This window comes from Drosophila serrata, unplaced genomic scaffold, assembly GCF_035046125.1.
Source record: "Drosophila serrata isolate PLE 108 unplaced genomic scaffold, ASM3504612v1 contig_30, whole genome shotgun sequence".
Classification (NCBI taxonomy): domain Eukaryota; kingdom Metazoa; phylum Arthropoda; class Insecta; order Diptera; family Drosophilidae; genus Drosophila; species Drosophila serrata.
In genome coordinates, this window is record NW_028256928.1 from 560339 (window position 1) to 584194 (window position 23856).

The following is a 23856-nucleotide window of genomic DNA, read 5'->3' on the forward strand; positions in this document are numbered from 1 at the left end:
CCAGTTGCTGAAATGGTCAGAAGCCAAAAATAAAAAACATAAAAGTGAACTCCTACCAAATGCCACTAATGCAACTAATATGTTTGGCCATAAACAACGAAAGCTATTGCTGGAAAAACAAGTCGAAACCCGTTGGAAATGCTTTCAGGCCTCGCCTTCGCCTTTTGCTGCTGGGCACTGTGCTTCATTGAAGACTCTACTACTCGCTGCCAATGATCATCAAGGCAATGACAGTGCTGCGCCAAAGACTTTTAGATTTTCATAAAATATTAAAAGGAAATTGTATTCCAGAAGCTAGACAAGAATAGGATTTCCAAAACTGTTTGAGATAACCCCTTCTCCCCGCAGTTTGGACTATCAAAGCTTTAAATGTCTTATATTATTCTAGGTTTCTTCTTAGGAATTATCTTAAAAAGAAGGAATATTTAATAAATAATAAGGCATTCCATGCCAAACCTAATTTATAACTTGATGCTTCTGTATAAATAAATAACTCTCTAAGTAATAATGTAGAAACTGCGCTCTGTTGCATATGGAAACTCATCTCTCTTTTGGCACCACTGGCGCACAGATTTTCCCACAGCGCGGTGGAAAACCGACTGGAAAAAAAGAAGCCCGGCACGAGCAGAAGCTGAAGACCCGAACCCGAAGACCACGAGCGAAGCCGAGGAAAATCAAATTGCGATTAAGACGCCGTCGAGCGAGCGAGCGAGGAAAGAAAGGTCTATAAAAGAACAAAGCGCGCCAAGGCTGGTCATCAGTTTGATTTGAGAGCGCAGCCAGTGCAAGCTGCTCCCCAGTGCCAGTGACAAACAGAGTAGTATATCCTGGACTCGAGATCCCCGTCGCAGGATTAATCACCTGAAGCACCTGTCGCGTGGTGTGCCGCGAGTGTTGTTGTAGAGAGAGTGGGACCGACCCCGAGAGCGAGTGCAAAAAGTGCCAAAAATGACATTTAAACAGCGGCCTAGCCAGGCTCTGACCCCGATCAGCCTCCTGGCGGTGTTCCTTCTCGCCGGCAGTTGTACGGCGGCCACCGAGCAACTGACCAATCCCGTCCAGCCCAATCCGGCACAGAATGCCGGAGCAAGGACTTTGCTCCGGGTCTACGATGAGTGTACCCGTGCCGAGGCCGGGTTCGTGCCATGTCTGAAGAAGAAGGCCATTTCATTCATTGACCGCCTGGCACCGATCGATGCCATCAATGTGGCCGATGGCATTAAGTTGGTGCGCCTGGAGACGGCACCACGTCCTCCGGCAACCAGTGAGAATGAGCTGGAATCCTCCTTGCCGCGATCCGGCAGTGATCGCGATGCCAAGCTCACCAATATGCTGATCGAGCGACTGAGCTACTTCTTCAATGGACACTCGCTGCAGGTCAGCTTTCCCAAACTCACATCCGATGAGATTGGACGCGGCTTAGAAGAAGGTGAGCAAAAGGGGGATAATTCGGGAAAGATAATACTTTCAAGGGTCTTTTGAAAAGGTTTTTTGAAGCTTGTAGCCTAGTTTTATATTGAGTAGTATTCATATTGAGATTAAAAGTCCTAAAAAGTACTGCAGTGACTGCATTAAGCGATTCATTTCATTTTCTAATAAGTTTGAGTTCTGCTCTCTTCTTAGTAAATTGTTTAGATATCCATAAAAATTAAAAAAGAAAGACAAACTTACAGTTTCCAGATGTTAAACATGTATATCCAGTAGGACTTACCTTTATCTGAAAATATATATAAAAAGATATTGGTAAATATTAACACAAAACAATTATCTTTTAACAAATGAGATACTCTACTTGAAAGGAATTATACTATATACCTATAAATCATTAAATAGACATTAATAATCCCATATTTTCAACTTGAAAGTTAGTATTAATACTAGACCTATGGTGAAATGCGAAACAAAACACATATATCGTATAATTAAGCTCAGATTTCTTGGACAAACAAATCGATCCACCACATCAATCATCACTTTCTGTGGGCGGTCTAATTGCGGTTACCGCTAATATACCCCAGTATCCATAGCGCGTAACAGTGACATAATTTGATTGCAACTAAGACTGTGTGTCTCTTGTGCTCTTGTGACTGGTAATTGCCAAGCAATTATTAGAGCCAAGAGAGACGTGATAGTGCTGCCAAAGTATACCCTAGCCGGCAATGACATTCGCACAACTACTGCATCATCAGCAACCGCTGGCTGGCCCACTTCCTGGCTTATCATTCTGCATTGTATGTAAACAACTGGGGGCCTTCATATTGGGTCTGGGAAAATGTGCAATTGTTTTTATTTTGCCCTCCCCTCCTGATCCCCCTGGAAACTACTGGCAAACGCACACACGAGAAAACCCGTTGAGCAACTCAGGACTGACCCAGAAACCTTAACCAACGACATTCAGCCATCAGACGGTAGCAAACGAAGTTGAAAAAAGTGTCATGACAGAATTTCGTGTTGTCCAAAATAAAAAAGAGCCGAAAAACAAGACAATCGGGGCAATTATGGGATCACGAAACTGAAACACTCTTTAGGTTTTTATTAAATTAAATTAATTCATTTCATTTCATTCTGGAATTATATCTGTAAATTAGTGTAACATAGAAGGTACTATTTAACAGGTATATCAAATTAAAGAATGTAAATGAAATACGTTTAAATTGTCGTAAGTATTTTGTATGCAGTTTTATAACTTCTTTTTAAATAGGTTTCTAAAATATATAATATAGATTTCAGTTTAAAGTTGTAGTAAAAAAAGGAAGATTATTATTTCTATTCAAGGTGCTAAGCTTATTATAACCTTTATAAAACCATACTATATATATTAGTAAGTATTTAGATTTTAATTAAGATCACTGGACTTGTCCCAAAGTAACTAACCCTCTACCGGGCAGAGTATGATGAATAAAAAGCGAAAAACTATGCCACGTTCAAATGTCATGACCATGTCAAATGTAATGAAAGTGCCCGACCACATTTCTCCACCGAGGCCACGACCACGAAAAGGCAAAACTCCTCTCGTCTAGGCCATTTGCCATTGGCGTTTCCATTTTGAGTTCGAGCTGTCGTCAATTACAAATTTGACACAAGCACTTACTGCAACATCCACATCAAGATCGTAGATTGCAGATTGCAGATCGCCGATCATAGATCGCAATGCAATGTAATGCAATGCAACGAAAAGTGAACTTACTTTCACGCCACATGAAAATTTTCTTTTACTTTCAAATCATTGATCAAGATTTTTAATCGATGCGAGGCTGTTTGCAGTCAACAAGTTAGCCAACACTTTCCCAATGGCAAACCCATTTTTGGCTAATACTCGTTGCCAGCGATCGGCCTGTTTAGAGCTTGTTATAATCATTCATCTTTTTGGGCAGTATTAGTGTCCATTTCCATTGCCATTTCCATGTCCCCGGCCACATCCATGTACGTGTCCATGTCGAAATGCAATTTTCACCAGCCAGGCACAAGGCAGGTGAAATCGCCTGGAGTGTCCCTAATGAAGGCAGAAAAATGAAAGCCACACACGCTGCTGCCAAAACGGAATGCCAGTGCCTCAGAGAAAAGGCTGGGAAAATGTTCTCACATTCAGCCTTTGAGTTAATTGAGCTGGAACTTTCACCGTCTTTTGATTTACCAACCAAGTCGGAAAATTTTCAAGGGTCTCATTGAAATCTCTTCAGAGATTTTGATAAATCTGCAGTCCATTGTCTCTTCCCCAGCAGGGATTTTCTTTCTCAGGGAATCATAAATAGTTATTTGATCATCTATACTTTCACTTGTTGGTATATTTACTTTATGAAATACGAATTTTAATCAAACTGTATGTATTTTTTGTAATATTATTTCAGGTCGCGGCAAAATGAAGAAGATGATGGGCATGATGATGATGGGCATGGCCATGAAGCTGATGGGCATGATTCCTATTGCCATGGGAGCCCTGTACATTCTGGCGGGCAAGGCGCTGATCATCTCCAAGATTGCTCTGCTCCTGGCAGGAATAATCGGTCTGAAGAAGCTTATGTCCGGCAAATCATCGGGCGGAAGTTCCGGCTGGTCATCTGGAGGAGGAGGAGGCGGCGGTGGAGGCTGGTCCTCGGGCGGAGGTGGCGGTGGAGGAGGCGGTGGCTGGGATCGCCGTTCTCTGACCGAAGCCCAGGAGCTGGCGTATCGGTCCCATATACAGGAGCAGGCGGCAAACCATCCGCAGATCCATCAACAAGTGCAGCATCTACATCCAAAGGCCGTGGCGCCACAGGTGACCAAGTCATAGGATGGACGACGACGGAAAGGAGAAGGGAGGTGTGACACCAACTGTTAGATAGCTGCATTTATCTTGTGGATAAATCACGGACAGCGGACGGATTGTAATTAGATATATGTATACATAAACTCTCTTTTTTGCACTTGCACTGCGGGGCAGACAAGAAGACTTGATGCATTTCCAACGGTTCACTCTACGCGCAGTGGCACCTATGGGTACATCGCCTGAAATGTATCTAGAACGTGCGTTCCCACTGGGCATGCACATTTTTTATAATGATTAATGATTAGTATTTGCTTTAATCGATTATGTTTTGTTTGTATCCCACTCTGCCCTGCTCTGTTCTCGATCCGCGTTTACTGTTACTGAACTCTGCCTCTGTATCTGATCTGCATCTGCAACTCTGTATCTTAGCATCTGTATCTTTGGCCTCTCTCTATGCTAACTGCACTTGCTATTTTCAATTACCTCTCGTACTTCCGCTTCTGCAGCTACGCTTTCATCTCATTCCCCAGCACACAAACCATTAACTCTTAGCTTGACTAACTGTATGTAGTAATAATTTATTGAACTTATTTATTTACTAGCCGTAAGTGTAACTCGCATGTAAGCAGCAAATGTTTTACAAAAAACAGAAAAGCTACAAAAAAAATGTATACAAATAAATCATTGATACACAGAATTAACACAAAGTCTTTAATGGTTTCAAGTGTCTAGGATGTCTTCTCTTATTTAAGGACACAACTAAGTTTCTTTCAGACATTTAATCTATATTAATTGAGAATCAAAGTATCTTTAGCCTTCAATGCTAGAAGGTCAAGTTAAAGATACTTGGCTGGTATATATTTAGATGTAACGCCCAAATATGTACACTTCCTGTATCCATTTGATGAGGCTTCTTCCGTTTCCTTTGGGCCAAATCCCAATAAAACTTGCTTACCTCCGGCCCCATCTCCGTCTTTCATAAATTCCACTTCTGCAATCCCAAGGCATTTGTCCCATATTCTGTTGTATTCTGACCCACGTTTATTGCTCTGGCCCTTATACACACCAGAGATGTAAGCTAAGAAACAAGTTCAGCTGTGTAAACATTTTCACATTGCCATGAAAACAAGGATGAAAGTTAGTTGACTGTAAGTACAAGTACACTCTCTCTGCCTGAATTTAATCAAAATAGCATGCGCTCGAGATTCCGGATGGGAACAACAATAATGAATTACGCAAAATGAATCATCATCCAATTAGTCGGCTTCAGAGTTGAGTACTCTATTGTGGATGCAGATGAAAAGCTGTAGGTGTGTGGCTTAACAAGATTAAAGCACCAGAACTAACTAAATACATTTAGTTCTTGTAGTATTTTCACATTCATTCTTTCTAGGAATGTGTAAGTTGGAAAAGAATATACAAATATTATTAAATTTACTGATGAATGCAGCAATTAAAGCGGCAGATAAGAACAGAATGCAAATAAAGGGAATGTAACATTTACAAGGTAAGCATAAAATATAAAAAAAAAATGTATTTATCAGATGATGTATGATAAATTGTAGCTGCTACATAAATAATCCGGAAGCCAGCTATTAATTTATGGCTTAAAAAACAAATACATTAAATACAACTAAATCCCCGCATTTGCGGAATAATTTTCTTTTATCTTACAGTTTAAATTTAAAACACAAAACCAGAATTTAATTAGTTGTTTAACCAATTTCAGAATACACAGCAATTAATCCAATGGAATACCGGGAACGTTGAGCTTATGTTCTCCCCCAAAAAATATGCAAATAAGGGAATTGTAAACTTACAAAATTAAATCCAACGCAAATGCTAATTAGGCTTTAGCCAGTCAAGGTTAAACAAAAAAAAAATAGACAAAGCATATTATTTAATTTAAATATAATTCACTTTTACTTTTATTTGTGGATTCGCCAAGCAGTCTGCCAATTATCTCAAACTCGTTTCCTTAATTTAGGAAAGAAGTCATTTAAAGAGATTTCAGATTGCGTGACGATGGAAGATTTTTGCAGGTACAATTTAGAACGAGTTTATATCCGGATTACAGCTAAATGAAGTGCGGTTCTAAGAAATGGAGGGGTTTTTTTTTTGGGAACTTTGGGTAGCATCTCTGGTGCTTACTTCGTCTTCCACCAGCCGGACTGTCCACCATAACCACCTCCGTAGCTACCTCCATAGCTACCTCCGTGTCCACCGCCATAACCACCTCCATAGCCGCCTCCGTGTCCACCGCCATAACCACCTCCATAGCTACCTCCATGAGTGGTTGTAATCACTTTATAGACATCGACGCGGGAAGCACCTCCATGGCCACCTCCGTATCCACCTCCATAGCCACCTTCGTAGCCTCCTCCGTAGCCTCCAGAGTTCCAGCCACCACCGTGGCTATAACCACCTCCTCCATAGCCACCGCCTCTATAGCCACCTCCTCCGTAGCCACCTCCATAGCCACCGCCGTGTCCTCCCTCATAGGTATTGATAACTTTGACAACCTGGACTCCACCGCCACTGTGTCGCCGCCGTATCCACCACCAGAGTAGCCACCACCAGAGTATCCACCACCAGAGTATCCACCACCAGAGTAGCCACCTCCAGAGTAACCACCACCACCGCCGCCACCCTTCAGCAGGCCCAAGAGTCCTGCATTGGTAGTGGCCAAAGTGGCGGCCAGAGCCAGGAGACACACAAACACCTAGTCCAAGCAAAAGGGAACTCAGTTAAATGTTAATCCTTTATCGAAATCCTTTTTCCGCCATCCACTCACTTTCATTTCGGACTGCTAACGCCTGCAAAGCACAAGTAGAACTAATGGCAAAAGGCGAAAACGCTTTCGGTTTAATAGCCGCTTGGCCAAGCCCCAACAAAGGTGGCTTAGTGAGCGGCTAAATGCCGGACAAGCTTTTGCTTGGCTTCAAAAGCAAGGTCTTCTAGTCACTGGAGTGCCTTTTGTCTCATAGTCAAATCTTCAGCAGAATCAGCAGAAGCGGTCTGTTCCCGAAAATTAATTTATGATTTCCATTAAAACAGGGCGTAGGAAGAGTTCTGAGTTGAACTAGTTTTACAACTAAATAAACCGGGCACGAGAAACCAATAGAGTGCAGGCTGTGACACAGCATAAAGTCGTTGAAAATAAAAACCAATTCAATAACTAAACTCTCGTTAAATATGCTGAGAAAAATACTTCATTAAAAGGGGAAATTTATGAATAAGAAATATGAATAATATATTTGTATTTCAATAAACTTTGTTATATATAAAAATATATTATTTATAATTGAATTATATTATTCAATATTTTTTAATTTGCATCAAAGTTTGTGAAACTAATCTCAGTGTATTATTCCCAAAGTCACCCCACGAGTTGTGCGAAAAAAAATATAAACTGCAAGACTGCTTGTCCCAGTTGTTAGCTCATCGAAAAGCACCGGCAAGCCGCTTTAACCAGCCACATGCAAATTTGTGGTAATAAAAAATAAATGCTTTATATGTCTTAAGTTGGCTTGATTCATGTTTGATCTTCTGTTGTCTTCCCAGCATACATACTTGCGTGAAACAAGCCAAACAATGTCGAATGAAATACGGGCTTTAGCCTTGTGCAGGAATGAAGAGAAATAAGCCACAGTCATCCTCCATTATGGATAAAGCTCACCGAATGAGTTCCTTTTGGCCACTATCAATCATAGAGCTAACCATTAATGGTCGTGTGCTTGGGGGGAAAACCATTTCAATTGCCACTCAGTGCTAGACCACAATTTTCGCCTGCCACTAGCACAAAATCACACTAAAATTAGAGACCTCAAACTGCCATTATCGCCAGGGGTAATCTCACTTATTCATTGCCATAAGTCCTCCCCATACATCATTCTAAATGGGGATAATGGAAAAAACAAAGCCACAACATGAATTGAACTGGTATGTGTTCATAATAATTGAATTTATTTTAATATAGCACAAACTATCAATGAAGACTTCTTAATAATAACTTGTTTGAAATGTTATAAGAGATCCTAACTATAAATGCAAGTTGAAAGTGTAGCTATAGTATTTATTTGAATTGAAACCTATGTGGAACCTTATTTATCACTTTATTCTATATCAAAAATTTAATTGAATCTTGCTATGTGACTTTTGTTGCATTTTATTCTTGCTTCTTAAAATCAAATCAAATCAGAATAATGCAAAGCAATAGTAACAAGAGCACTCCACACTATGTCCCCATCCAAGGTAGTTGTTTTCTTTTTGCATTTTCCTCCCCCAAACCACAAGCCTAAAAGTAAGCTTCACTAAAAGGTTGAAGCTGGAAAACGAGGTGAAAAGCATGCTCGGATTTTTTATCTGCATGCGGGAACTGACAACTGGCGCCCAAGAGCATGTGACAGACGACAGATGGAAAGCAATAACGTGAGTGCAACGTAACAGAAAATGCAAAAGAAAACTGTGGACCGCCCACACCTGAACCACCTGTCTACCGCAGCTCTGTAAAAAATAACATGGAAAATTTGAAATGATTGTTTAAATTACATGCGCAACAAACTCTCATTTAAATTTCCATTTAAATATTTGTTTATAAACTCATCAAGTTATATGATTTATTTTGAGTGTACCCACTGAGAAGATTAAGTGTATGCCAACTGAGATGCGGCATTCAAATGGAAGCAGAAACCAACGTTACCTGCCATAGCAACCAGGTTGCAATTAGCACGCACGGGACTGCAATTACGCGAATTTACCCATTGGGCACACTTTCCCAGGGCCCAAACAAAAAAAACATATATAGAATAGTGGCATCAAGTGCAAGGCCACCAGTTGAATCCGGGCCTTTGGTCGTGCAACAGGGCCAATCAAAATCAGTTGGTGAAAAGTGAAAATAACCAAAATGTGGCATTGTTTTCTAATTAAAGTGGTCATGCCGCACGTGTTATGGTCACTGAAGCGTTAATCTTCGATCTGCCACCCTGCACCTGTGAACATTTTACATAAGTGGGAACTGGGAAGTGGCCCAGCCAATACCCAGTTACGCCTGACGTACCACACTTCGATATTGTATATGTGAGGTAAAAGTCTTGTGATGTGAAAAGCTATCTGGAAGATAAACTGACCGCTTGACCGCAGGCCAAAAAAAGCCGCAACACTTTTTTCGGCGAAAGGCCGTAAAATCGCTCGACCGGAGAGCACCATAAAATGTCGAATGCCCCTCTATAGAATTTGGTCTACAAAGATTTCAAAACACTCGTCGCCTCACAGTTCGATTCTAAACGGCGTGCGGTGTGCGTGTTGTGAGGTGAAAACATTTCGTAAAAGTCGAACCAAAAAGGATCCAGGATGTGGTCGCGACTGGTGCTAGTGCTCGGCATTTACGTGCTCGTAACAATGAAAGTGACGTGGAGCAATGGCAGTCGCTTTAATGGCGTCACTTCCGCCGGCAACCAAAATCCACAACTGAAGCTGGAGATGAATGCATGGCAGCCTTTTACGCAACACAACAATTGGCTCATCCTTCAGGCAACCGCTCCCAGTTTAATGCAGCGACAACGCGAGGAGATCCCTGAAAGACGAACGGAGCCGGAACGACTTCCTGTCAATTACTATGCCTACAACCATCGTTACAATAACAGTGTGGCGTCTCCTTCGGCTGGCGGAAATTACAAACCGGTTCCACCCACCGATCCAGCCAGCTATGTCCTGGCCATCAGCCAGCAGATGCGACGCGGGCAAATCCTGCGACAGCTGCCGCCAGCCAAGGAAACTCAACCGGAGCAGGAGATGGAGCAGGAGCTGGAGCAGGAGCCGGAGCCGATGCCTCAGCCTCAGCCGGAAGTTCGCAAGGCGGCAGCAACTTTAACCCACCAGGCTAATGGTGATGATGATGATGGTGATGGCGAAAACGCGAACGAAATCGATACCCTGGAAAATGAAGCAGGTGGAGAGTTGGTGTCGCTCCGGGGAATCGATTCCTACTTGGCGCCCTTTGAGCGGGCTCTGGTGAAAGTGCGCGACTTTTGCGACACGCTCAGGATGGCAATTAACGGGGAGGAAGGTGAGAAATTTTCCTGCGAATTTTCCATCTAACTAAGCTGGCAGTCAGCGGAATAAAACGGATTATTAAGATGAATATAATTGGGAAGTTTGAAGGATTGGGATTTAAGTTAACTAATATTTTAAGATGCAAATACTATGAATATACAAGCTTTCTTTCTGATAGAATTGCTTTCTTACAGACTATCAAATTTATTTGTTGTTTCCTGTAAATAATCCCTATTTATTATTCCAAATTTTGATCTTCTTCACTCACATTAAATTAAAGTGTATCATAGCGACCCTGACAAACCGCCTGGGGGCACCGGCGTCTGTGACTGACCACTTAATTAACTGGCTAACTAATGCTTCCGCTCCTTCACTCACAGACGAGTTCGTGCCCAATAATTTGGATGCCACCACAAGCGATGCGAAGGCATCGCCATTTACTGTAACATCAAAGGAGCTTCTCGTCCAAGGTCGATCCCAGCGTCTGGCAGCTGAAACCGAGGGCCGCAAGCTCAAGAAGCTAAAGAAGAAGATCCAGAAGCTGCTACTTCCCCTACTGATAGCCTACAAACTGAAGTTCCTCACCCTCATACCGGTGCTCATTGGCGGACTCACACTCCTGGTGGGCACCACGGGTTTAGCCGGCTTCTTCTTTGCCCTTTTTACGGCCGTAATGAGCCTAAAGAGCTCCGCGGGCGGTCATGCCAGCAAGGCGCTGGTCTTGAAGAAACTCTGATGGGTTTAGATTTTAAGCAAATTTCGGGGATTAAGCAGTTTGATTTGGGTTTGGTCGATGGTCTGGGACTATAAACGTGCGACGCAGCGATGGATTTTCAAGCGATAGCCACGTCGCGGGCCTCAAGTGAAATGAAGTGTGTACATAACAGCCAAAGTGGCCAAAAAACGATAAACAAATGAGATGTTTGGTCAGCCGTTTTTTATATACACTTTATTTTAAAGAAAGTTTGTTTAATTTAAATTAAGAAGGTTGAAGAATCCTGTCATTTAACTTATTAAAATTGTATCATTTTTAATGAATTTATAATTCAACTTGTTTGATGGAACATATTTAGAGTTAAACGAAGGAAGACTTGGACTAGGAGGATAATTTAATATAGTTTAAAGTACAGAAGAAACTTATTGCTTATGTATTTCCTATGTAAAATTCAAAATATAAATCCTTCAACACAGGCTTTAGCTTACTCACACAACCTTCTTATTTATCTGCCTTCCTTTAAGAGTTATTACCACCAAATTCCTAAAATACCTTTGGCGGACAGGGTATAGTTTTAACAGCAAATCGGATGCCAGGTAAAATCAAAGCTGACACCCAGCAGCAATAAATTCCGCAGACACTCTGCCATGGACAGTGTGACGACAGCGAAAAGCGTTAAAGTTGTTGACTGCTGACTGCGATTAGTTCCGTGGCACGCGTGTGCATTTGAGTGTGTTTTTTGAACGCCAAGTAAATATATTCGAGTGTGTAGGGAGTATGAGTCCGAGTGCCCAAGATAAGTCCATTTGTCTCGTCTGGGCCGCGCCTAATTCAGTTTGGCCGTTATTCCATTTCCCACCCAATATACATACAAAAAGTCCCTGGCAAACTTGTGTAATTGCAGAAGCTAACTTCATGTTGGTGAAATTTAATTAATCCTATTTCTGTACGAATTTCGTGGGCCGATGTGGCCCTTCAGCATTAACGGAAAAATTTACATAAACACAACAGCTTAGGGAAGGCCTTTAAATTGAATTCCAAATATTTTTTCAGGGTTATTCAGGTTAATTGAAACATTATTAATGAATTTTTAATAGAATTTTCATTGGGTGTGCTGTAAAATAGATTTTATTGAATTTGCTTCTGACAGCTTCTGGGCCAAGCACAAATTATATAGCAAATTTTATGTTCAATTGATAAATCAAATTAAATTTCATTAGCTACATCCAAGGTTGTCATAGGAGAAAACAATAGGCCAGAAACAATTAATATTTATAATTTATTTCTTCTAAAAATCAATATTAATTTGATTTCTAATTTTACTATGTAATAATTTCTACTTTTATACACTTTAAATATCATTCTTAACTCATTTCCCGTTAACTTAATTAAAGACTTGTTCCTGGAAAACACAATAGTTTTCATTTCATGATGAGCAATATTACAAAACTTTTCAGGCAACTGTCTTCATTTTAACAAAAATTAATGCACTTGCGACGTGCTAACGACGTTGATAAGAACTTTCAAAAAGGGGGAAATGCCTCTGTGAGTGACGTCAAGCATTTTCCCTCCCCAAAAAGCTTTTCTCTGCACACACATAGTTTAGAAATGGAAAAACGTTGCCAAGCTTTTGCCAAGCAAAAATGGCAAGTGAACCGAAACGGACCCACTAACGATAATGAAGAGTTTTTACTTGTTGATGGTTGAAGCAATTGACCCACGACAAGTGTGGTGCACACAGGCATAATAAAGCGGCCAAAGTTACAGTGAAATGTCTGCGGTGAGCCATTCATTAAAGCAGGGAAAATTTAATATGTCCGTTCACGCTCAAGTAAAACTGAATCGGCGGAGCAAAACAGAATCAGCGAAAACAAGTTAGAACACTTGGGAAAAGGCTTAACAAAAATATATGAAATGAAAATGCACTCTTGTTGAGTGTGTACAAAATCGGAAAGTCATTTGAAATGCTTGTGCTTGTTCGCTTTTCATATGAACAAACTTGTGTTATATTGATTGCAGGCTATTGTCGAGATTTATACAAGTCCTGACAGCAACATTTTGTATATAACAAATGTATGCTCTTTAGAAATCAAAGAATGTCAATACTTTAACATATTTTTAAGTTAGATGTTTTAAAAAGGATATGCTTTCAAATGCTTTAAAACTTTCAACGAATTTTCCGCTGTGCATCCAGAAATGTTAGCGGTACTGAGTGGCCAAGACCAATTGGCCAAGAACATACAGATACCCAATTGAATCTACTAAATGCAACGAAGTGCAACGAAGAGAGTGCCCCATTGGCAACAAACTACAGTTTGGCGCCCGTTTTTTACTCAGTCGTCTCGGAACTTTGAAACGGTGAAAACATGCTTAAGATTTCGATCTCAATTACAATTATCCACCTGCTCTGGCCAGTGTCCTTTGGTGGCGCCTATAGCCTTCCACCGGTGGTGCAAATGGGTGGCGCAATTGTGGCAGCCGTGGAACAAGATGCGGAACAGGAAGCTGCCGCCGCAGAGCAATTGCATTTGGAACGAGAGTGGATTGCAGTGGCCGAAAACCAATTACAGAGATTAATTACTGAGGAATTAAGTGCCGAGCAGGTAAAGAACCTACTGGATGCCTGGAAACCTGAAGGTGAGTCCTTACTTTTACAAATTCAAAGGAAAACCAAGACATGGATTGTTAGCAAGCCTACAGTGGTTTGTTTGTTAAAAACGTTGTAAATTGCCAAATAGTGAAAGCGATTCCTCTTATCTTACAACTCTTAGCAATGTCTCTGATAAAAATTGAATTTAATTTCTACTTTAATTGGTTATATATAATACTTTACTTTTCTTACAGGTCGCGGCAAGCACAAGAAGCAAAAGAAACTCATGAAAATGGTGTATCCCATGCTTGTGGCTGCCGCTCTGGCTAAATTGATTATCCTTCCTTTGGTCCTTAAATGGCTAACGGCTCTCTCTACGTCATCGTTTATCATGGGCAAAATTGCTTTAGTCACTTCGGGATTGCTGGCCCTGAGATATATATTGTCCAATGGGAATGCCCGCGATCGGCTGGAGATTATTCACTCCTCTGCGCCATCGATTAAGGGTTATCATGCCGCCACGGATCTCTCTGGAAGCGCTAGCACTTGGATGCCTATTCGACAGCCTTATATACCCTTGGGTTTATCCAAGGATCAAAATTATGAAAATGTGTATAAGCCATTTTTATAGGTTAAACGGAAGCGAGAGTGAGATTTGTTATCAGTTAATTTTAAAGTGAAGAGTTTTAAATTTAAATAAGGAAAGGAATGCCGAAGTATTTATACCCTTGCAATACAAGAAAATATACTGAGTTGCTAGCTTCTAACTAAAATTATAATGATTTACAAAGGTACAAAAATAGATTACGTATACGTAATATTCAATATTTTAGTTTGAATAAGAATATTTTTGTACGGATACGTAATATTCAACATATAATATTATTTTGAGTAAGAATATATTTGTACTTTTCACTTTAAATTCATTAATCTATGTTGTTATTATCTCTTGACATTAGGTTGAAGTAAGCATTTATATTAATAAGATTCAAAAATACTAAACCAATGTTTATTTATTTGTATGTAATTGTTGAAGCCACCACTTGGCCTATTTACACATTTTATTTGATATTAATTCAAGTGAGTTAGACTGTAATTTCAAATCACTTTTCCGGTATAGTATTAGCCAATAGACAAATACGTATTACGTAACCCCCAGCTTCATCAACGATTAATTAGCACATAACTCGCCCGACTTTGACAATGTTACGTCGCTGCCGACCCGTTGACGACTCTGCGTCTGCGTGCACGGAGCGCAAAAATTAACAGCACTGTTGTTCCGTTATGCATAAAACTGTTTATTGCGCATGCGCACCGTTGGCCGGCCCTCTCGGACCCCAAAACCCAAGACCCAAGACCCGATAGTGGCCAGCTGCCAAGCCATCAATGTCGACGCACTGGAAGCGACACTTCCGCAACTACCTGGCTGCAATAAAGGCCGACAAACGACGACCTGGCTTATGTAAAGCGAACGAAGGAAAGCCAAAGTCAACAATCAGGTCGTCACAAATCAATCAACATGCAGCAGCCGATGCAGTGTCGTCAATCGAACGACCTCTTGGGTGGTCGTGATAATAAGAAATAAACAAAAAATGATTAAAATAAGTCGGGAAAATGTTTAAGCTAGTAACTGAAGGAATGTAAGGGAAAGAATTTAATTTGTTAATATCAGTCTATGAAAACCCATTTTGGGTAGACTTTAAACCTATGCGCAATATATTATTAAGATTTAAAAAAGAATTAAATTGATAAATCTAAATCAAAAATGAAGCTCTTTGAACTTTATTTGTATTCAAATAATAAATTTGCTAAAAATAAACAAAACAATAATGAAAACTTACTTAAGAAAGCCGAAGTTTATATAGCCCTGAAGTATCGAATTGATAATCTATAATAACTAAGCTTAAAATATTCGTATTTATTAAATCGATATTTATTGATAACTTAATATAACAATTTTTACGACAAATTTAAATTTAAAAATCTCATAACTAAGTCAAAAAATCATTAATATGAATTCGGAAAGCTTTCCTATGTTAGTTGTTAGTGGGTTAATAAATCTGTATACTCAATTTAAAATTAAAAAAAAATAAAAATCAATACAAGTAATTATTAAAAGTTTATTTCCAAGCACTTCCTTCTTTTGTTTGCTTTAAAATATAATTTTTATTTCAATTAAAAATGATTTAAAATATCTTATTTGCCAGAGTACAGCTTCATAAATACATAAATCTTCGTTCAATTTAAATATATATGTTAACTTTTAAGTATAATCCATCTAAAGTCACTGTTCTCTACAAAATTTCTAAGCCGGACTAATGCCAATTTTATGAGCTAGTGACTCCATGCTTGGCTGAATTTATCTATGTGTTCGCTGCCTACGCACATCGCGCCTCCATTTCCGCGGCACAAGTGAAAGTTGTAGGGCGCGAACAGCGCAGAGACAATTGCAAGTATGGATACAGCCACCGATGTATCTACAGAGCTCTAAGATACAAGATACAAACTACATAGGTATGCGCATGCCAACCGCGTATCTAACAGATCGATCAACAACAACAGGGCGTATCTCTGTGCGCCGCGACTTCTTTCTAAGTGAGACGTTGAAAGTGAAGTGAAGTTGAGACCCGAGCTCGGGCAATTAGGCTGGGGAAAAGGGAAAGGGAAAGGGCGTTGGCTGAGGGACAGACAGGTGAAGGTGGAACCAAACGACGCGACGGCGGCCTTTGTCATCGCATCTCTGGCTCCCCCCTCAGCTATTAACAGCATTCTCAGATACGAAGACTGCGCAATGTTTGCGGCTCTCACGAGATTACTTAACCAGGCCATTTAGCATAGACACACCACCGCCTCGCATCGCATTTGTTGTCCGCATTTGTGTCATCAATTTCACTTTCTTTCGTGCCCAGGCGGATGGGGTTAAACAAAGCGATGATACTTTAGGTCTGACTAAGTCTGATCCCACAGGCGCATTTAATCATATTTTTCACTTCACCTGGCCAAAAAAATAAAATAAACCCGAATGGGAGAGCGGACTAGATAGGAGAAGGTGAATTGCAAATACTCTTAATATTCAAAGGAAAACTATAAACTGAAGCAGAAATATTATCAAGAATAGAACATAGCATAACATAACAAAACATAACTAAAATATTTTAAATATCTCATATATTTTAAACATATTTACAAAGTAAACATACCCTCTCAAAGGTAGTAAATAACATACAACCCAGCTTAAAAATGGCAATTGCTCTCTTAGCTCTTGTGGCAAAGGCAAAGTGTATTGGAATTTGTTTTGGGGTTTAAATGGAGAGTGCCCTCCAGGTAATAGCTATGAATTTTTTACTGCAAATACCATAACTAAAGTCGACCCCAAACCACAAATATATATATGTATGAAGAAAAATCGAATAAGAGTTGAATGCATGGAAACCGCTTTGCTGTGGCACTGCACTTTCTCAGTCGAGCGACAATGACGACTACGCACAATATTGACATTTCATATTTGCACAAATGAAAAGAAAATCAATTTCACCTGCTGGCAGCATGGCACTTTAGCGTTTAACCCAAATAGCTTACAACACAAATTTTCGTCGAGGTTTAGTTATTGTGTGCCTACTGATGGGGATAAAATGTTATGTACAGAAAGGAATTTTGAAAGGATATTGAAAGCCAGAAGGATATTTTACCGCTTCATGAAATATTTCATGAATTTCTTAGTCTATGTAAAAATCAAATTTAAAATGATAAGTATTTCCGCCTTCTGTCGTAATTTCGGTAATTTCCTAAACTTTCTTTGGTTAACCAAATTCCTTAAACTTAATGCTTTAAGAATTTCGGTTGAATGATCTGAGTTCAAATGCTTATGGTTTGTCCCCAAATCCTGGCTGGCAATTCCAACTATTTTCCTTTTTCGACATTTTATTTGTCCCCAAAAATAATTCCCTCTAACCGCTGACCAATAAACATTCTGTGAAAATCACCACCGCTCCCCCACTGCGTTGGAATTCCAATAATGCCGCTGGCATTCAGATGTCTGATATTCGATGAAAAATACACGCAAATGGGTCAGTAGAACGTGAGCTGCCCAAAAAAAAAATGTATACATATATAAAGCCGGCAAATGTCTCGAAATTTGACTGCGAATCCGAGAGTCGGGCTAATTTGAAAAGCAAACGCACATGGAATCGAGCAACCTGCCTGCCACACCCACACTCGCCAAGGGGAGGAGGAGGAAAGTGAGCAATTCGAATTATGGCAACTTGTTGCCGGCTAATTGAATGCCACCCAGCAACAAATCGCAAATCGAAAAGCGCACCAATGAAACGAAACTAATTGACTTTGTGTAAATAATGAATGCCTACCAGAGACTGCTGTCAGAAACGCATTAAATGAGGGGCAGGCGTGAAGACAAGTCAAAAAAAAAATCTTGAGAAAGGTTATCACACAGGGAAAAAAAATGTTACCTTAAAATAATTATATGCTTTTGGATTTTTATAAACTTGAGTGTGTAATTTCAGTCCTAAGTTTTTGAATTATTTAGAATTAAATTAAATGATTACCACTAGATTAAATTTGCGAGCTTAAACAGGCATGTATTATACATAGTTTAAAAATATTTAGGAAGACCTTTAAAATGATCTTTTGCTGATAATTTTAACAGCTTTCAGTATATTTTTTATATACATAACATTCTTATATATCTCATCATAATTTTATATATTTATTTCCGATCTTTTTCTCCGTGCAACACTGACAGTTCTCGCAGGCAGAAAAACCGATAAAACCGCAACGTAGAAAAGAGAAATTGTTTATTGATTGGCATTTAGAAATTTTGTTTGATTTGACAGTTAGGCGGATAATAAAACCTGACGTGTTTTATTCGCTGCGCGTTGGAGGTCCGCCCAATCCATCCATCTGGTTTAAGCACTGCGCCTTGCAGATTGCAAAATTCACCAAAAAATTACGTAACTTTCACTCATGAAAACGATGACGCGAATGTCGGCATGAATGAATGAAGTTCGAAAAAACTGGATCGTGTATGAGCCAAGGCAATGGTATGCGGGATACCATCATCATCATGGTCATCATCATCATCCTCCTCATGAATGAAGTTGGACAATGCAATCTGGACATCGGCAAACTATGCAAATTGGCGTCGCAACAAGTGAATCATGGGGTAAAATATGCTCAATATGGCATACCTAGCACACTTTCTTTTTTTTCCTCCATCGAGCCGCTTTTTTTGGCCGTTTTACGCGACTAAAACAATAACCGAAAATAAAGGCGCGTCACTCATACGCAGCGTGTGACAAGCCGACGCCCGCGGCTCATTTGCCCAGCAACAATCAGCCGGGCAATAGCAATAACAACAGGTACAGTGAAACATCACTACAGTAAATGCATGTTAATCGGGTAACTTCAAGTTCATGCCACAGAGACTTTACTGTATGAACAAAAACCAACATGAACCACAATAACAGCAACATTGAGGACAGCAACATTTAGTGTCGCATTTCGTTGTAATATAAATGAAAGTGAGTGAGGCCTTTTTTTCCTCTCTCTCTTGCCGCCTTTTGAATGGACTGCCTTTAATAAGCTGCCGGGGGGACAATAAAAATACAAATTTTGTAGCTGCCAAAAAAAAAAGGAATTGAAGTTGTTTCGATTTTATAGAGATCTTTTGTATGAAACGCGGGATTTTTACGATGCAATGCCAGGCAGAGAAACTCGGATGACAACATAAACCTCTCGTCACACAATGCATCTGGCAGAACGTGACTGGGAAAATCATCGGCTAGATGCCTAGATGTCTCTAAATGAATGATTCACAATATTCACAAACGGCTTGATAGACTTGTAAAAGTGTCTCAGGTCGCGAGAGAAACTATTTCGATGGGAAATCGTGTGCAGATTCAGTTGCCAGATAGCCCAAAATTTGTAGTTTTGCAGACAGAATGCGAAAATAGACAAGGTCTTGAAGGGAATAGTTCTTTGAAAGAAAATCTACTCAATATTCTTAAATTTTGTACTCCAAGTAAGGCAAAAACCTGGTTGATTTTATCAACCATCTAAGCTACTTACTTAATTTGTATGGTTTTATAAGATAGCTTTTAGCTGATAGCTCATAATTTCTTTAATTTATTTCTGATTAGCAGCTCTTCTTATCAACTAGAAAATAGATAATATACTATTTATTGCCTTAAAGTGATTTTGTGCAGGTTTCACACCTGCAATTGGTATAATTAGCATGAATTAATTCAACAAAACTATAAATATTTTAAATAATTCCTTAACCTTGGACTGCCATTAGCATTATCCTAATAAATAAATGTATATAGATGTGAATATAAGGTAAATATTTCAAAATATCTGTCATATATATCAACTTTTGTCAAACTTTTTGGCAAATTCCTTTAAACTTATTATATAAATGCACAGCAATACAATCTTCTCATTCACCTCCACCTACTTTAGCCACTTAACTTTCAATTATTACCACATATGTACATATACCTATTCGACGCACAGTCCAATTCAATCATCAAAGTGCTAAATACTATTTCACCATACCATACCATATATATTATCCTAACAAAAACACCAACAATATCTGTAGAAACAACAACAACTGAACAAGGGGCAAATACAAATGACCTATTTATGCTGGAGAAAGAAGAAAAACACATTTTTGGCGTTCATAAATGGGCAGCGTGAAATATACGGCAACCGGATCGGTTAAGAAGCGTCAATAAATTAGCAAATATGTGACTTTTGAGGATTGCGAGAGTCGAATGAAAGCGCAAACGCAACGGCGAACGGAGAGTTTCAGACCTCCGGTAAACACGGAGCTCCCCCTCTCCGGCCTCATTGAGGGCGTGTGCGTATCGGGGCCCAAGACCCAAGACCCAAGACCAAGTCATCATCAGACCCAGGCCCAATGCTTGGCCCAGGTTTAACAATACACAGGCGAAAAAATATAATAGAAATTGTCCAATTACTCTTTAAAATGACAAAAAAATATGAGCCTAATAAAAAGTAATTGCCAAAAACAATTTGTATTTGTATAATGGTATAGTTATTAAGAACTGAGCAGTAAATTGCATTACATTTTCAATAATCCTGAAATAATCTACATTTTTAGCTACACTATGGTTTTATTGAATTACTAAATCATATATTAAATAGCTTACATTATTTCAATGAGCTCGTATGGTTTTGTCGTTTATTTTCACACACAATTTTAGCAATTTAAGCCCTGATTATCAAATATGTTTTTCTGAAAAATGTTTAAATACATACTGAGTTATATAATTCCTTGAATAAATGAAGGGAATTAGTTTAATCATTGCAAATACAAATACAAATTAAATGTATACAAGTCAATGATGATGATTTTAATTGAATTTGGTAACAAAATAAAGGCTTAAGTGGCATATAATGCCTTGAATAAGTTAAGCAATTTATGGTAAGTAGGTACAATCTTTAAAACCTTAATCCTAAACCTTTAATTTGGGCTGAGCTCCCTTTTAATTCATCCTTTTTTACTATAAGTAATTCTTCTCAACTATATAGTTTGATGTATAGAAATGGGGGAAGTAGGAAATATGCCCGATATTTTCCTCCGTGCAGACTTTAACCAATGATGCCGATTGTTTACACGAGGGTGCCCCTTAACGTTTAAACGTCTTTTCTGTACCAGCGTCTTACCAAGTCCAAGTACAAGTTTCTCTCTTCGTCGACGCCGGCGACGCTAACGTTGACGTTGACGTTGACGTTAACGTTGACGGATAGCAACGCTGCCGAAAAAAAGGCAGCCCCCGAAATGAACATATTCACTTAACAAACAAGTTGACTTTATTTCCCCGCCGTTCTCTGGAATTATGCCGCTGCGTCTGTGACTCTTCGAGTGAGTCTCCAGTTCCGAGGGCGCTCTTTTTTTGGCGTCTTTTGAGCTTCCGCTCTCGGCCGGGTTTTTACTTAATTTACTTTTAAATTGTTTTGTAATGCGCACCGACTGCGACGCTGGCGGCGACCGAGCGGCTGAGCGGCTGAGCGGCTCAGCTGCTGCAGCTGATATATAAAAGGCTAGATGTCCGGAGACGCATACATCAAACTCATCTCAGCGCTCTGCAGAATCAGCAGCATCATTAGCAGCAGCTCCAAGGATTAACCGCGTCAAATTTCGAAAATGAAAGTGTTTGCCATCGCCTGTGTAACCCTTTTGGCGGCCAGTTGTGCCCTTGCCGCCCCCAGTCTCCAAGACAATCGTGTCGAGGGGGATAACACTCTGGGCCGGGCCGCCAGATATTTGGGCGCCTGCCTTGAGAGCGACGATATGGCCACCTGTCTGGCCGTCAAGGGAATCACCGCCCTTAACCGGGCCGCCAGGAGCAACAACATCGAGCTGGCCAGCGGTGTCACCTTCCAGAGGTGTGTGTGTTTGTGTTTTTGTGTTTACATTCAGTGAAAGTGGATTAACCTTAAGCCCAGATGTGGTCTGGGACAAAAACTTTAATGAGTGGCTAGAAGTTTCAAGTGGTTGCATCACAAAACTTAACTAATTGTCTTAATTGTGAGAAAGATTTCAAGCTAATTGGAAAGAAAAATCAGTGAAACTGTAAGGGATTCAAGTGGAAGTCCATTTTATGTTGGCTTAAGGTATCACAAAACTTGACCAATTACAAAATGACTTCAATTAGGTAAAAGTGGCACTAAAGGTTGAGTGAATTTTAGGATTTTTAAATAAGATTTGATTCTGCACAATTGAACTGCACTTAAATTGATGAGCCAGCTACAATTATATACAAAATATGACATCAAATTGTTAACTTTTGGTTATAGTTAGATAGTATTAGATAGTTGTGTAATGTAATCATTTTCTTTTTAACATTTAAATACAATATCCTTTTCTTTCCACAGAGATCCAGCTAGCCCCATTTCCCGTACCGGAAAATCCCTAAGCGAGCAGGATGTCTACGCTGAATTGCCCCAGAATGCTGATGAGCGTACTGGCCGTCTTGTGGATTTGGCCATCTCCAGTGCCACCGATTTCCTGAGCAGCCACAATCTGGAGTTCAAGCTGCCCGCCGAGACCACCCAGCAGGTGGCCCGTGCTCTCGATGAAGGTACGTTAACACATGGACACACCTCTCTGATATGATGTTGTAATCATCTCATGAATTTTCTCCTTAGGCCGTGGCAAGATCAAGAAGATGATTGGACCCCTGGCTCTGGCCATTGGCGCTAAGCTCTTCGCTGTCATTCCCCTGGTGCTCGGTTTCCTGGCTCTGCTGACCTTCAAGGCCGTGATTGTGGCCAAGATTGCCTTCTTCCTGGCCATCCTGGTCGGTGGCTCTCGTCTGCTCGGTGGATTCGGCAACAAGTTCGGAGGCAACTCATACGGTGGTGCCTACAGCTCGAATGCCTGGTCTGCACCTGCCAGCGCTGGCTGGAGCTCGGGTGCCTCCTCGTCCTATCCCTATGCCCGCAGCATCAACGATGATGCCCAGCAGTTGGCCTACGCCGGACAGGAGCAGCAGCAGCAGTGAGGAGGAGGAGCCAGGTGCCAGGATCTAGATCCAGGTCGTGCTCGTCAACCACAGATGTGCCTTCGTTTTGAAACAACCCTTAGCCTGTAGTAATTTATTCAAAGTGTAATTAACTAATTTATTGCCGCACACACAAACACAGCAAAAGCATAGTCAAGTCGAAATGTTTGAATAAAACTAAGAGTATTCCATCCAACAAAACAAATCCGCAAATCCCCACACGTGTTTACCTGCGGTGAGGCCAGGTATTCTAGGTACTTTCCCAGGGCTTAATTGAAATGCTGGCAGACCCACAAAATATCTGGAACTTTGTCGCATGGGCGGTAACCAGTTCTGGCAATTAAAACTTGTGGCAGGTTCTGTTGTTGTGAGGGGGAAGGAACCAAAAAATAGAATTGCCGATAAGCTGGGGTACGTAGTATGTAGTTTTTTGTTTGTTACTTCTTTTTGGCAAGTTTGTGGCAGTGCTCATAATTGGAGTTTCTAGTGACCATGTGACGGCCGCTTGGCATGTTAATTGTTTACCAGAAACTTTCTACTTATGCTCATAAAAGTGTCACTTTGCGATTGGAAAGAGATATATGTATATATGCGACGATGTGCTACAATTCAGCTTTCTTTTGGAAATAGATTTTAGAAGCAATTGAAATAGAAAACGAGCGTTAAGCGAATGCCACCTGACGCCACCGGAGAATGAAAT

The 23856-nt window shown here is 40.2% G+C and overlaps 5 protein-coding genes across 5 annotated transcripts; 4 read left to right on the forward strand and 1 right to left on the reverse strand.

Annotated features, from left to right (window-relative positions):
* The first annotated feature begins 791 nt into the window (after positions 1-791).
* Osi12 (DUF1676 domain-containing protein Osi12) lies at positions 792-4947 on the forward strand. Its single transcript, XM_020943049.2, has 2 exons — positions 792-1429; positions 3849-4947. Exons 1-2 carry the CDS (start codon positions 949-951, stop codon positions 4268-4270), a joined length of 903 nt encoding a protein of 300 aa, XP_020798708.2. The 5' UTR covers positions 792-948; the 3' UTR covers positions 4271-4947.
* A 1198-nt stretch (positions 4948-6145) lies between these two features.
* LOC110176587 (uncharacterized) lies at positions 6146-7046 on the reverse strand. The gene is given in 3 exon segments (XM_020943002.2): positions 6146-6786; positions 6789-6968; positions 7041-7046. Coding segments are annotated over 3 exon segments (579 nt in total). The 3' UTR covers positions 6146-6393.
* A 2552-nt stretch (positions 7047-9598) lies between these two features.
* On the forward strand, positions 9599-11499 carry LOC110176646 (uncharacterized). Its single transcript, XM_020943074.2, has 2 exons — positions 9599-10313; positions 10681-11499. Exons 1-2 carry the CDS (start codon positions 9599-9601, stop codon positions 11034-11036), a joined length of 1071 nt encoding a protein of 356 aa, XP_020798733.2. The 3' UTR covers positions 11037-11499.
* Positions 11500-13341: 1842 nt separating this feature from the next.
* On the forward strand, positions 13342-14450 carry Osi13 (Protein). The gene is made up of 2 exons (XM_020943094.2): positions 13342-13652; positions 13860-14450. Exons 1-2 carry the CDS (start codon positions 13382-13384, stop codon positions 14234-14236), a joined length of 648 nt encoding a protein of 215 aa, XP_020798753.2. The 5' UTR covers positions 13342-13381; the 3' UTR covers positions 14237-14450.
* A 7041-nt stretch (positions 14451-21491) lies between these two features.
* On the forward strand, positions 21492-23361 carry Osi14 (DUF1676 domain-containing protein Osi14). The gene is made up of 3 exons (XM_020943001.2): positions 21492-22038; positions 22528-22733; positions 22801-23361. The coding sequence occupies exons 1-3, from the start codon at positions 21797-21799 to the stop codon at positions 23154-23156; spliced, it is 804 nt and encodes a 267-aa protein (XP_020798660.2). The 5' UTR covers positions 21492-21796; the 3' UTR covers positions 23157-23361.
* The last annotated feature ends 495 nt before the right edge of the window (positions 23362-23856 follow it).